Below are 14715 nucleotides of genomic sequence, written 5' to 3'. Positions count from 1 at the left end.
GGGCTGATAATCGGCGTTATTTAGAGAGGGATAAAATAGCCTGGCTTATATGTGCTGGGATCGCTTAAACCTGGAAATCGCCAGCAGACTGAAGTTAGGAACAGGACGCGACACTGACGCACTTAGAGCCGACCTTCATAAGAAATCAGCCACCTCGTTTGAATGAATACCTACATGGTCAGGGGCCCAGACACGACTAACACGAGCACGACAAACTTCTTTCATAGTGCATGGAACAAAATATTCGGAGAAAACGGCTCAAATCATATTTTTGTGAAGTTTCAAGCGAGAATGAAACTGGCAATCAGTGAGTATGATAACGCGTGACACATACGTTGTGCAGAGCTAATCTGAGAGCCAAACATTCCGCAAAATGTAAGAACATAATCTGGGATGCGGGCAGAATAGCTCCATGGCAACTGCTGCGAAAGGATGCCATGCTGTCGCCTTTTTCTTTTTTTTTTTTTATTTGCAGTTGACGGAGGCATCTATTCAAAGAGCAGTATGATGGGGTTATTCCTCTATTTGATCCCAAAGAAGACTGTTCATATTGTTCACAGGCCCGTGCTTCGCATGAGAGAGTAATACGTGGTCATAACGGAATTCCACTGTTGCCTGCATGTCATGAACCCCCACATGCAAAGAACTGAGATAATACCAAAAGGCGTTAAAAGGCTCTTCGCTAGCGTAACATTTCTCAGTTGACACCGTGGCCAATAATTGGAACAGAGTAAGGCTGGTTGAGACACAAAAGTGGGAGTGCTGACTGTAGTGACCGAGTCAAACGACATGAGCACGTTTGCACCGTGAGTGACCGGGAAGCGAGAATTTAGATCAGAGATATAGGATTCCAAATAAAGAAGGGCATCTGAAACTGATTTTGGGAGACCAAGGCAGAGGCGTAGAGCGCGCCTTTCCAGTGAGATTGCTGGTTGAATCTTGTAGTTCCCGCTACCAGAAAACAGAATGTAACCCAATTTCAAGTATAGGTCTTACATCGGCTTAATATAGTAACAATAACGTGTCACGACGCAGTGGTTACGGCGCGTTCGACTACAGAGTTGTCTTTTTGTGTGCGCCGAGCGACTCTTTCAGCCTCGGGACGATGCTTATTTTACCCGAGAGGTCAATGACACGGCGCATTCCTCATCTTCGAAATGCGCTGATCGCGACTGCGTGCCTTCTCCACGCGAGGAAATCGAAGTTCTGATGTTGACTCGCTGGCCCTCAGTGTCATTCGCATCGTGTGGCTCGACTTGCTTTACTGTTTTACTTTCGCCTTTGCATCTGTTGCAGTATAGCAATAATTAAAACAAGATGCCAAACAAAAAAATAAAGGAAGGTTCTCAAAGAAGGAACGTACGCAGAGTTCATTTTTCAGTCACATTTAATTGGCCAGTGAATACAACCTTCGAAAATATTTAGTTACCAAAGAACGCCTCTATGAATGGTTTATATAAAAATAACGGTGTTTGCGAACTTGTTCATGAGCATTAAGACCCCGATAACCAAATGTGGTCACCATGGTATAGACATTCTTTTTCTCTGGTGCCTCTGCTTAGTCGCTTATATAGCTTGCTTCGGTCGTCAGCACGCTATGTGACTGGGAATGGACCGCACTTGTACTCGGCAGCCTTCCCTTGAACCACTCGGCGATGTCCTGAAAGGCTTGCTCTTTTACGCCATCGGGTTCTGCGAAGATGTTGTGGTAGGAGTTTTCGTAGATCTGTAGCGAAAACGAAAAAAAGACAAAGGAAACAATTTCGAGCATTTTGTTATCAACACGAAAAGAAGCAAGAAAGAAAGGGTTTTCTCACTTCGGCTTTTGCATTGGACAAGAGGTTAGTATGACGGTTAGTACATTTATATTCCGAGGGAGTGGTGACAGAAGGAGGAGGAAGAGGAGGATAACACAAGCCGTGTTTACATCAATGCGACAGCAAGCGCATCGCTAGCGCTAACTGTCGCTCGGTTCCTACCTCATCCCATTCATGTAAACAGGGGCCACGCGTTAGGAAAGCGCACCGCATTAATGCGCCAGGGAGGGCGGGATTAAGAAGGTTAAGTCGACATTCTCCGTGCATGGCACGATGGCGGCGTCCGGCTCCACCACTGTGTCTGGCGCTCGCTGCAAATGAATAGTGAATGAAGCTTCTTTGTCTGAAGACAAATATTTTCTAAGTCGTGAGAATATTGTTAGAAAACGTCAAATTGCACCTCCCAATCCTCACCCCTCAAACCTGATTCTAACTTTCACAAAAGCGCCCCTAACATCAATAAAATTTTGAAGCACTTTAATATCATTGAGCAGAGTGGCCGACTCTCCAAAATTTTCTAAAATCCTCCACGGGTAACCTACAGACGGCCAAAAAATATACAAAATTACGTAGTTCACACTAACGTAAACAAACCACCTCCCGCACGCTGCCTACCTTGTGGCAAAAGTCGATGCCAGTTGTGCAAACACATGCAGACAACAAAAAAGGCTAACAGCACACATTCAACTTTCAAACATGACATATAAAGAAAACCTGAACTGCGACTCGGGCAACGTTGTATACCTGCTGGAATGTGGCCACTGGCAGATGCAATACATAGGTCAAACCCACACTCCCTTCAGAATCAGATTCAATAACCACCGCATAATATTCAGAAATGTGGCGCAACAAACACAAACATTTCTGAATATTATGCAGCACCAACTAGCCCCTCAAGCCGTTATTTTGAAATAACCACCGCGCACACACCAAGTCCCCACCTAACCTTCCCCTATCCAAGCACACTAATCAAACAGGCCATGAATTCGAAAAACAGTCGCTCTACTACAAAGCAACTTCAGAACTAATCGTGAGCGTGAGCAACGTGAGTCGTATTTTATTCATGAATTTAATACAGTGGTGGTGGTAGTAGTTTATTTTTTTTTTAAATAATCAATAAGAAGGAAAAAAATGTAGCCGGCCACGGCAACTGCTATCTAAAAAACTGAAGCACTTGAGCGGCGGCCGGCGGGAAAGAAAAGGGGCTAGGGGGGAAGTCTAGAGGGGAAGTATAGAGGGGAGCGATAGGATTGCGGCATAAATGAACATCCGGGAATCTTTTATCGAAGCATTCCAAGTAACAGATTCACTGTGAGGATAACCTTAGCCCTGTGCACCTGCGTTTAGTTAACTGCCTTCACGAAGAGACACAGGCGACGCCGTCGTCTGAGACCATACCGAAAGTGTTTTGACCATGTTCTTCCTATTCCACTCCCCCCCCCCCCCCCCCCCCCCCCCGCCCTCTCTTTTTTTTTTCTGCTAATCTGCTCGCCCCCTCTTTCCCGGCCTTCGGAATCTTCACGCTCCCCGCATTTTCTTGGTTTGGCCGCCCGCCTGTACTCATGTTTTGTCTTCTCCCTCTTTCCTAGCTTCAACAGATCCCCCACGGCCGCCTTTCTTCTCCTCTTTTTTTTTTCTTTTTTTTTTTTTTTAGTGGTCCTTCTTTTCTGCGTCTGTACAAATTTCAGACCTTTAAAACTGAAATTCAAGTAATGTAACCACAGTATTGAGAAAGACCGGACTCCGGTCGAAACGTCGACGAAGGATAAATGAAGTGTTAATCATCTTCGCTATATATATACTATATTGTTAGCATGTTGTCTGACACTGGACTGCGCCATGTTTGGGTGTCTTTCAACGGCCGCTTCTAGCATGGGAGCCTGAAATTACGGAATGAAGCAAACAAACATTTTGACTTCTGGATTTTATGCCTGATACCAAGCGATTGCCACTTGAAAGAATTTCTCTATGTCTTTTTGTTTATGACACCTGATATCGAGGAAAATATTGAATGGGTATTCACCTAATTTATTGCCAGAAGAGAATAAACTATGAATATTTCAGATTCTCACTTGAGCTCGCGCTTTCGTATATGCCGTTGATATGTTGTTAAGCATAATGCCAGCGACAAAGTTTGAAAAAAAAAAAAAAGTTTTCACGCAGAACGCGACTGCGTGCAATAGGATTCACTGCTGCTCTCATTCGGAGGCTATTGGCTTGAGTTCATTGCGATGAATAGCTAATTGCTATTTGCTTTGGTGTTCGTTGCTGTGGAGAAAAAGAAAGCTCTAGACTTGCAACAGTGCTATTAAATGTACTGAAATTATTGCATCAGTACTAGGGCATTTCCTATTGTCAGCACTTTTTATTCAACGGCCCGGTAACAACTGAGTAGCGCAGAACAAATATTTTCGCGCAATGATGTTCTGGATGTCACGATGTGGCTGATTTTCAAATTGGTTTTTGATATGGCGCACGGAATGCATCCGTGAGAGCAAGGATTGAAGCGTGTCTTTTTGTCTGTACCATGTCGGAACGAACGTTTCAGGTCAACGTTTTCAATGGGAGGCGGAATAAGTATATGCCCCGTTGCCCGGGTCGCCGCGACAATGTCGGATGCACCGATTGGTAACTGACGATTGTCTATTGGGATAAGCAAACGCTATGGCCTTGTATTATGATGGAGGTGACCAACTCATCCATTTCCTACACCGCACGCTGCATGGGTCTGTGCTTCTACTCGTTCACCTTCTTCATTTGATTCCTCACGGCGTGGTCCAGGTTTTCATTTTAAGGTAAAACAGTTATCGCGGAATCGCGTCTTTCTATTGATAACATCATTTTCCCCTGGTTCACACTAATATTTCACTAATCAACGGGTACTTTTTTGTGCGGTATACACGGGGAATCTTGGAAATTGGGTTTTGGGCAGACATTGAAAATTTTTGTAGTGTCGTCAGAGACAGGGGGGCATTCGGTAGAAATGCTCAATTTACAGTGAACGAATCAAAAACGAGAAAAGACACTTAAAAAAACAGAAGATAGTTACACTTGCTGATGCTAGGGGTGCTGTTTTTTAATCTATATTATCTGAAAAGGTATCAATGCAGTGCTCACACTCGGAGACCTCTTTGCCTGCTGCTATCCGTATGCCTGCATTATTCTGTGCAGTTTACGACTCATCAAGCCTCAGGTTCATTACCTTTATCTTCTTGTGCGGGCTCGGGATAGCATCGAAGAATTCCTTCATTGCATTGGGGTCGCACACCCTGTCGTCACTGGCGACTTGGAGGAATATCGGCACCTCGATCATGCGCACCTTGGCAGCCAAGTCCTGAAATAAATGAATTACGAGCTCTGATTGTCTCCCCAGAGCTTTCATCAAAATTAAAAACGTCTAGTATATATACATCTTTGTCCTCATGGAACGCCATGCAGGAAATCACATAGTTGAGGATTCGACGGAAACCCGTCCGGCGAGGAAAATTCAGCATATTTAAGAAAACAGCACTCGCCGAGGTCACGGATGAGAAGAAAAACATGCAAAACAAAGAAATTGACGTTTCGGCACCACATACAAAACATAAGGACTTTGACGTTTCGGCACCACCTTTTCGCCACCACTAGTGGTGCCGAAACGTCATATATTTTTGTTTTGTATGTGTTTCTTTACCCCCCATGACCTCGACGAGCACTGTTTTCTTCAACATTCAGGAAATCACATGCTCGAACATTTATTCAAATAAACACCATATATAATGCTTCTGAAATAATAGTTAGAAAGAGAAAAGAAGTTATATTTGCAGCTATTAAAAAGAAGTGGCTTTTAAAGATTTCATCCGATAGAAATGGTACATGTATTGAGAAGTGGTGACGTTTTGTTTAATTAAAATATGTGCATGAGGGACTTCTTGTTCTATCTTTGTTTTATGATGTCCCAAATAACTGTTTTCACCCTTATAACCTTAGCACGTCGCCTTCCAAGACGTCTTGGCTATGAATTCAACCTGGCCATAAACCCAGAATAAGTGAGCGATACGTGATGAGGGAGTCTGCAGGAAACCGCTCGAGAATCACAAAGGTGGTGTCAGCGGAAAACAAAAGTAGTAATCTGAGCGGGGGTAGCTGTTAGAAAACGCAACAGGTGAGGATACACTAAATATTCTAAAGCACTTCTTGCAGCACCGCTATAGACGCTCGATGATTTGACTAAAGCCCCTCAATATTTGAGGGGCTTTAGATTTGACTAGTGTCGTGAACGCGCCAGTGGAGAGAAATGATTTACAATGACGGCTCACAGATGGCGCTGCAGCTGACAGGTGTAGCTCTTTCCAGAACCATATTGACACCGACTCCGCAACAAAATGGGCAGCGGAGGTCCGTCGGCGTGTCGGGGCAGCTGAGAGCGAAATGTGGCGGGACGCAATGAGCAAGAAGACCACGCTCGCGTTGTACAGCCGCCATAAATTAGCTCCCAAGCCCGCAACACTGTATGACAACAGTGTCGGGAGTAGCCTCCTATTCGAGGCAAGAGCGGGGGCTTTGCGGACCTTGGTGTACAAAAGCCGGTTCGACACAACTATACACGACACGGCGTGCAGAGTGTGTGGTGCGGCGGACGAAAGCGCAGAGCACTTGGTTATGCACTGCTAGGGCCTCCAGCCGCCACAACAAGAGGGAGCCACGTTCCTGAAAGCGCTTGGCTTCTCGACCCCATCTACCAAGCAGCCGCAGGAAGAGGACGCGGGCGGCAGCGTCAGAGGGGGAGCTGTGGAGACCACCAAGAAGCGCCTAGCCGAGTGGTGGAAGACTGTGCGCCGCCGATAGGGGGTGTTTGGTGGCAGCTACTGCTTGTGTGTGTGCTTGTGTGAGTGACCGATGTGACCTATGTGCGCGTGTGTGTGTAACTCCGCAACTCACTGTGTAACTTTTTTTTTTTTCTCTCTTCTTTTTTTTTTCCACTCTGGCCGGATACTGTGTGAGTGTCCACCCGCTTCAAAGGGCATGGCCACCAGTTCATCATCATCATCATCATCATCATCATCAGCCTTGTGCGTGCGCTATATGCAGATATGCTGGGTAACGCGTTTTGCTTCGTGAATCCCGCTGGAACGGTTGCGATATTCGTCTGGTCAAACAAAAAATATAATAGGAGCATACACATATTCTCCAGTGCATGCGGCGTCAGACAGCAGTGGTATTAACCCGCATTTGAAGCCGCGAGAAGTCATTTTTTTGCTTATTTATAACTATGCTTTGGGTGACCTATCTTGTGGAAAAAAAAAAGCAAGAAGGGAAAAGCGGAGCAACAAAACAGCGACTAAGGGGAAGGAACAAACACAACACCCTCATCCAAGGGATTGAGTGTGTCATGGTGTGTCTTGTATAACAAACAATGGAAATTACGCTCTGCTTCGCCTGTGGTTGTTGTTGTTGTTGTTGTGGCTGTAGGAAGAAGGGAGAGAAAATGCACGGGCCTGCTACTGGCTCTGTAGCTGAGCCACCTCCGCTGCCTCGTGCGGACAGAAGAGAAAATAGAGAAGAAAGAAAAAGAAGAGAGAGAGAAAGACGCGTGCCGGCAACAACAGCCATCGTCCACCACTTAAGCAGTGGCGACTGCGGCGCCGACGCACCGTCCCAGCCCCGTAGGGCCAGGAACTGCCACCCTTCACCACCTGTGGAAGGCATCACTCGCGGATGGTTGTTACAGCTCCGAAGACATTATTGAAACGTTACGACAGTTAACACACAGCAACGGTGCTCACTCGTGTCAGCACAAGCAACCTTTGAACATGGCATGAAAGCAACATGCTTAGTGACATGCATACACTTTTCGCCCTAGAGCTGGAGTACCACCCAGAGCATAACAACGAAGGGCCATTTCCCAGCACAATTCCGCTGCAGAGGGCAGAAGGCAGTACGATTGTCGCTGAATGGGTGCATTCATCTCTGAGCAGATTTCATTTCCGCGTTCCTGAGCGTCGCGGTCTTCCACGTGGTGGTTTTGTGCTGAGCGGCTCTGCAAGGTTCCACCCTTTTCTCTTTTTCGGGACACTGTTTAGACGTGCAGACTGGCGCGTCAGGGAATATCGTGTGAAAGGCGTCGTGAGTGAGCACTGGACGCTCACGCGCTATTTCGACGATCTTACCATTAATGATATGCTTGAAAGTTCTTTGAATATATCCCGAGTGAAAGAACCTTGTTAGTCACAATAACCTCATACAGATTTCACGTATTAAACTCGTACAAATCTCATATTATCTCACACAAATGTCATTCGGCCTATGAGAAATATATGAGGTTGTATGACATTTATATGAATTTAGGATGAGAAATCTGTATGCGATCATCGAAATGGTGGAAACATGCCGCACTTCTCACATTCAGCACTTTGTCCTCTCGTTTTATATTCCTTGCCAATTCTCCACGAAGAGCATATGCGGGAGCACAAAACCGCGAAATCTTGTCGAAGCATGACTTCTACTCCCTTTTTACGCAGGGGCGCAAATACGTTGTGTGCCTTTCCTTGTAAGAACGTTACAACAGACGCACAAATCACGTTCACGGCACTGTTGAGTCCCTGTCACACAAACATGTCAGGCAAGCAGGGGCAAATTGATTGTGGCGGGAACATACGAGAAAGGCACAGTTTCATTCGACGAGCGTCACGAGAAGCAGCGGCATCGGTCGTCTGCTACTCGCCGCTCGCCAGCTGGAAGCAGCGCCGCATACGCGTCATCAAAATAGACTTCGCCACGGCGACTGGCGAAGGCTCCTGCTCACGACACTAGTCAAATCTTTTAGCCTCTATAATATCGCACTGATGGCCTATTGGATCTGAGGATGGGATCACATGGGAGGTGCGGGGGCTCGACTCCCCGGGGGCATTGGGTACCGATCGGTGACACAGTGGGTAAAAACTGTTTCCATCTTGTGAAGGCCAAAACGCCTTGGGTCATGGCGCCCTATAGCAAGAATTGTCCTAGGATCCATAAAATCCATCATCATCATGTACGCTCTTGAACTTTCAGACAGCGCTGGCAAAGAGGGAACAAAGCCAAAGTATAAGCATTTGGATTTGGGACTAATGAATACACCAAGACGTTGCGCTTACGTCCTGCGCCCTGAACATGGATGCGAGCCATCCGAGAGGCACTGTGCCATGGTAGCGCAGTGGGTCATTGGCCATGTAGGAAACTACCTGGGGGTCTCTTGCAATTAGGGCCAGGTCCAAGGCTGCGATGGGCACTCTGGGCAGCATTCGGCCAAGAATCTTCGTCGCAATCCTCTACAAATGGAATACAGAGCATGCTTTCGTACACGAGCGGGAACTTTGGCACGATAAAAACTGCCTCAACATCACAACAGCCGTCAGAGTAGCTGAGTACGTAATGCTCCCCCCCTTTCTGTTTTTTGTCTAAAAACACCCTGGCATCGGTGCCTGTGTGAGAAGAAAATCTTGATTGATCGCATGTGCTTTCATAAGCCACGCAGGCATATTCGTACTGCTTCGTTAAGCGAAGCTGCGCAATTATGTCCTGTGGTTGTATACATAACGTAGTAGACTGTGTGACAATGAGCTTGCGTGAAATTGCACAGTAACTGCTTAAATAACGGGACCAGTGATTAGGCAAGTAGCAAACGTGAACAAACGGGCTGAATGCACGTGGTCTAAGATAGCAAACGTGCACATCGGTGAGGGCTGAATGCACGTGGTCTAAGATAGCAAACGTGCACATCGGTGAGGGCTGAATGCACGTGATCTAAGATATCAGACGTGCACATCGGTGAGGGCTGAATGCACGTGATCTAAGATAGCAAACGTGCACATCGGTGAGGGCTGAATGCACGTGATCTAAGATCCACAAGAGAAGTCACTAACAGGAGCTATTAGAGACTTTTAGTTTAGCGCAACCGCTTACCGCGGCTGTCTACCGCTACCGCGCACCGCCAGCACAGCACTCTTGCTTTCTTGAGGGAAGCGAACAACACACTCCTTTCTGCACTATGACTCTATAATACCGTGGACAGCACAGAGCCGCCGCTAACCTCGGTTACGTAGAAATCGAGGACCAATGTAGATCAGTTTCGGACTAATAACCATATTTCAATTAAAAACTCTTCGACGAGGGCTTGTGACTTACAACGCAAATTCATCAGGAGCATCAGATCTTGTTCTTTTTTTCTTTCAATAGCAGAGGTACTCCAGAATCCGGATCACGTTCGGCACAGTGCAGTTACAGCAGCAAAAGCAAGAGCAAATTAAGATTCTTAAAGCAATTAGATAACAAATGACTGTACTTTTAATTACAAATATTCAAAGCCTCCTGTATGAATGTCAAAAACAAGAAATACGTATAATAGAAAAAGAGACTTTAATGTTGACTGCATGTCTATTTGGTACGTCGTGTGATATTGTCACGTAGTGGTGACAAGCCCGGTAGCCGCACTGGCGAAGTTGAATAAAACTCTTTATAGGACTGACTTTGCGCCCGCAAAAGAACTAAGTGAATCAGCGGCGGCGACAACAAACGTGCTCGTCGATCGTCGAACTAAGAATGCCGTCACAAAGACAAACGCTCAATTTCAAGGCGGCGAGGAAACATCTAGATAAAGCCACAACGGTGACTAGCACAACATAGTACATTGCAGAAGCAGAAGCTTGTGGCAGGAATTTTCGAGACACATCTCGGTGCATCTTGCGCTCCAACGAAAACTGATAAAGCTGCACCTCGCGACAACGAGCATGAACAAACAAAGAATACAGAATTGATCTGCTTGCCAGAATCAGGGTGATAAGACCGCGTGCCGGAAGAAAATAATAAATAAAAATTTGAATGGTGTGCGGCTATATGCTGCAGATTCTAGTAGAGAACGAGTGCTATATGAATAATAGTGCTTTTTTTTCAGTAACTTCCTGCATTGTTACTACTGGTACACCCATAACAGATATAAAGCTAGTATAAAATATAATGTACAGGCTTACGTCTATAATTTTATCTTAGATTCTTGTTTCAGCACTTAAGGTGTGTGGTGATTTTATATTTTTGTGCAAAATACTTGAAGTTCAGTCCCGTCTTGGAGGAGCTGTGGTTACGACGCCCGACTACTGCACCGGAATACGGGGTTAGAACTCGACCGCTGGCAGCTGCGATTATTTAACGTGCACTGACAGTGCACGTTAAAGAATCCCATGTGGTCGAAATTTCCGGAGTTCTCCACTACGACGTCTCTCATAGCCCGAGTCGCTTTGGTACGTTAAACCCTACAAACCAAACAAATCAAAACTTGAACTTCAGATACATGTTCTGTTTCTTGAATGCATTTTTCTTTTGCGGCTGCTCTTCGTGGACTTCATAGTTTGTTTTTGTTGTCTCAGAATGGCAATAGGGGTCGACATGAGTGCTACAATACTTGTATTTGTTTCTTTTGTATGTGTATCGAAGTCAAATCTGCTTAACATACGGAGGTGCCCTTGTCAGGCGTCGTGCCTTTTTGCCTGCTTCCTGAAATGTAGCAATTATGGACTTCAAATAAATAATGTTCCACAGTTCTGGCTGGTTGACGCACTTTTGTTGGAAAGCCTTCTACCTACGTCGATGGCCGTGATATCAAGAATTCAGACCACCATTGAAGCTATGAATGGCTCAAGGATGACTAGAACCATTGTATCATACTTACAGCCATCCTGGCTCCTCGACTGCTGCTACGTCGTACAACTCAGGTCTCAGGACTATTGAAATAAAAAAATCTATATATATATATATATATATATATATATATATATATATATATATATATATATATATATATATATATATATATATATATATATATACATATATTAGGCACCTGTGCGTCTGTTTGAACGTCTCTATACATATTCCGTTTTTTTTTCTCCTTCTCCATCTGCGTTTTATCCAGCCACATCGAAAGAGAGAATTTCAGCCACCAGGAGCCCTTTCTCGTATGCACCAAATCAACACTATTGTCATGCGGAACAGCACCTGACCAGTTTAGGCTGAAAGTTACCGAGATAGCTTATTCTTTTGAAACCATGACCCCTACGCCTCTGAGCAGATGAAAAGGCTTTGGACATGGGTGCCAGGCGCAATTTTGAGAGAAACTTCAAATCTTCAATGAGACTATTTGGCCCAGACAGATGTTTGTGTTTTATAGAACAAATTTTTAAATATACCCGAAACAGTTGCAAGGAAAACGTAGTTTCCAAAACAAGCACTTTCTACAGTCACTTGTTACGCATCAAAACAAAACTGTCGCTATGCTCCTGCTTTGTATTTTTCGTCTGTTGCGGTAGGACCGCATAAAAAAGAAGAAAAAAAAACCATTGGCATATTTCGAGACCGACTCCGCCGTCATTATTGATTAGAATAGCGACACCATTGCCGCCAATGAGCTTCTTTGGACAGTTAAATGTTAATAAATATTGTTGTGTGCAAAACCTCGATATTACTGGACAATAACAGGTACTACCGAGATCCACCATTATAAACTGCTTTTAACGCTTGAGATTGGGGCCGTGCACAATGAATACACTATTGTGCACGCATATAGTAAAGATTGAGTTCATCACCCCTAAGCCTCTCTTGCGGTGCTGACCCTTTTTATGGATTTACATAGCGTGAGCAATATACTAACTGCTTGTTTTTTGTTTCCCAGACCACCCTATCGTGTGTTTCTCTGTAGTTTTCCCCTTTCTTGATTCTTAAGTTAATTGCCACTTAAATGCACCACTTGCTAGTAACCTAAATGCAGTGTTCGCATTCACTGAGTGCCTCTGTGTTCCTTAATTTCTAATACCAGCAATTTATTTAAAGGACTGCAATATTCTGCCCTTAAATTAGCTACTTGTCTGAAAAGTTTTATTTCTTAAAATTTTTATCATTATTATTAATGTAAGTGAACATTTCTCCTCTTTCTGCACGCCACTTGCTGATCGCCTATATGTGGTAAATGTCACTGCCGAGGTACCGGCCCTCCTTACAGACTCAGCATTTGCTCCAAGGTACTGCCTTACCTCAGAGCATAAGCAGCAACTCATTTAGTGGCCCGTTAAGCTGAGCTTGTCCTCATGCTTTTTAGCCTAGCAGTGAACGCACCTTGTACCAGGGTGTTAGGGTTTTGTGCGCGGCTATGAGTGGCGACGTCATGACGATCCCAGCGAAGTCAACCGGCCTCCGCAGGACTGCCATTGCGACGAGCAACCCGCCCTGGAGGTAGCATTTATATCAGAACGAAATTTATAGGCTGTCTCGATACAATGTGAGTGTTCTCGTTATCAGAGTTTCACTCTGCAATCAGCTTTTTACAGAGAAAATTCGAGATGAATGCTGAATGTGATATCGGGGCCTACTTAAGGTGTATTGAAACTTCAGCCTCCAAGCAGAAACCCGACTTTAGAACATTAATAAAATTCTCATTTCTTCCTCTTATCCCTGTTATGAACTGTTTGCAGTCACAATGAGGTACATATCGTTGATTCCTGGGGTTCACAGACGTCGTAAGCTTGTATGACAAACGTTCCTTCTAGAGCTGCTCAGGTATTGTGGCACTATCGAGTATGAAGTGCTGCATCGTTCGCACCTCCATAAATACGATTTCAACAGAGCTCAATATAGTTGCATGCTCACGGCGTCAGCATAATTTATACAGCTACTTTCGGACCATACTACGGGAGAATCTATGCTTTGGCATGAGCATCAAGAAACGGCAACAAGCGTGGTGGCAGCCGGCCTGTAGTTCTTCGAGCTTCCGGAGTTGAAGCAGATTGAAATAACATTCGGCTTATAGATTGGTTACTCGTTAAAACAGCTTATGCCCTTCACTGCATTGAAGCAGCGAGTAGTAGTTCGTAGGGAGGAGGAGTCTGTGCATCATGTCATCCATGTCATATGGCATTCGACAAATGGTGCCAAATTCCCTGCACCTTGGGGATATTAAAGAAAACAAGCACTCGAGCATTGCGTTGTCAATGGAGAGTGGCGTAGCTTTTACTGACCAGCGAGTGGCCGAAAAGGTAGAGGGGTTTGCGTGAGAAGTTCTTCCTTGTCGAGTCCGCGTGCTCCAGGATGCCGTCCACGTACTTGTCGAATGAGCTGATGGCAGCCCGTAGACCGTTGCTCTTCCCATGGCCAACTGCAGATGTCACTACGTTCTATAAATCAATATTTCTCAAATAGGGGTCTGCAAACCAAAGGGGTTCCACGAAACCCTCGCCAAAAAACAAAACAAAACAAGCAAAACAAACATCGCGCGATAGCTCTGGCCTTGCTAGACACGGTTTTGCATGGTTAAAAGACGGAGGTTCAAAGCCGAATTTGGTTGGTCAGGGATAAAAATACGCGAAAGAAGTGCGGAAACAGAGATTGTGCGCAAGAAAGAGGGAGAGAAGTAGACAGCGTGTACGGCGTTTGTTGAGGCCCGTATCTAATAAACTCGAGCTCTGGCTGCACTGCTGGAGGAGGCTTCAATGCAAAGCGTCTCAAGTGCTCGACGATGGAGCGGTGCGGTGTTGGGAAGAGTCGAATCCCTTCTAGCGGCACATCGCCTCTTCCCGGCATGTTCTGCAGGCCGTGGTGCGCTGGTTCATCAAGCGCGCGTTTTTTAGAGGCCACCACTTCAATCTTAATACCGCGACCTGCCCTCGGACCTGCCGACGATTCGCACAGATGAATGAAAAGCGTTTCATTGCTCTTTATGAGAATAGGAAACTTTCGAGAACGCACGTAAGGAGCAGGTAGTCTGTTTCGTTCATCCACTTACCTAGGTCATGCGTGAAGACATAGCACCCCTCTGCGACAAGCATGGTGGCCAGGGTGTCGTAGAAGGGAACGTGGCAGTGCTCCAGGTAGCCGTGACACATGAACACGAGCGCCT

At 45.4% G+C, this 14715-nt stretch overlaps 1 protein-coding gene across 1 annotated transcript; it reads right to left on the bottom strand.

The window, feature by feature from the left end:
- Positions 1 to 1386: 1386 nt before the first annotated feature.
- LOC146178507 (monoglyceride lipase-like) lies at positions 1387 to 14715 on the bottom strand. Its single transcript, XM_084579773.1, has 5 exons — positions 14602 to 14715; positions 13838 to 13974; positions 9020 to 9106; positions 5020 to 5151; positions 1387 to 1726 (listed from the first exon to the last, which is right to left on the bottom strand). The coding sequence occupies exons 1-5, from the start codon at positions 14699 to 14701 to the stop codon at positions 1559 to 1561; spliced, it is 624 nt and encodes a 207-aa protein (XP_084435899.1). The 5' UTR covers positions 14702 to 14715; the 3' UTR covers positions 1387 to 1558.

This window comes from Amblyomma maculatum, chromosome 9 (assembly GCF_055883805.1).
Source record: "Amblyomma maculatum isolate TAMU_Amacu chromosome 9, ASM5588380v1, whole genome shotgun sequence".
Taxonomy (NCBI): Eukaryota; Metazoa; Arthropoda; class Arachnida; order Ixodida; family Ixodidae; genus Amblyomma; species Amblyomma maculatum.
This window is presented reverse-complemented; position numbering and strand designations above follow the sequence as displayed.

Excerpts from the sequence above, each read along its gene's own strand:
- LOC146178507 (XM_084579773.1), bottom strand. The coding sequence starts at position 14,701 with ATGTGTCACGGCTACCTGGAGCACTGCCACGTTCCCTTCTACGACACC. Across the intron at positions 13,975-14,601 it reads TGTCTTCACGCATGACCTAG|TTGGCCATGGGAAGAGCAAC; the intron begins GTAAGTGGATGA and ends TGACATCTGCAG. Across the intron at positions 5,152-9,019 it reads TAATTGCAAGAGACCCCCAG|GACTTGGCTGCCAAGGTGCG; the intron begins GTAGTTTCCTAC and ends CATTTATTTCAG.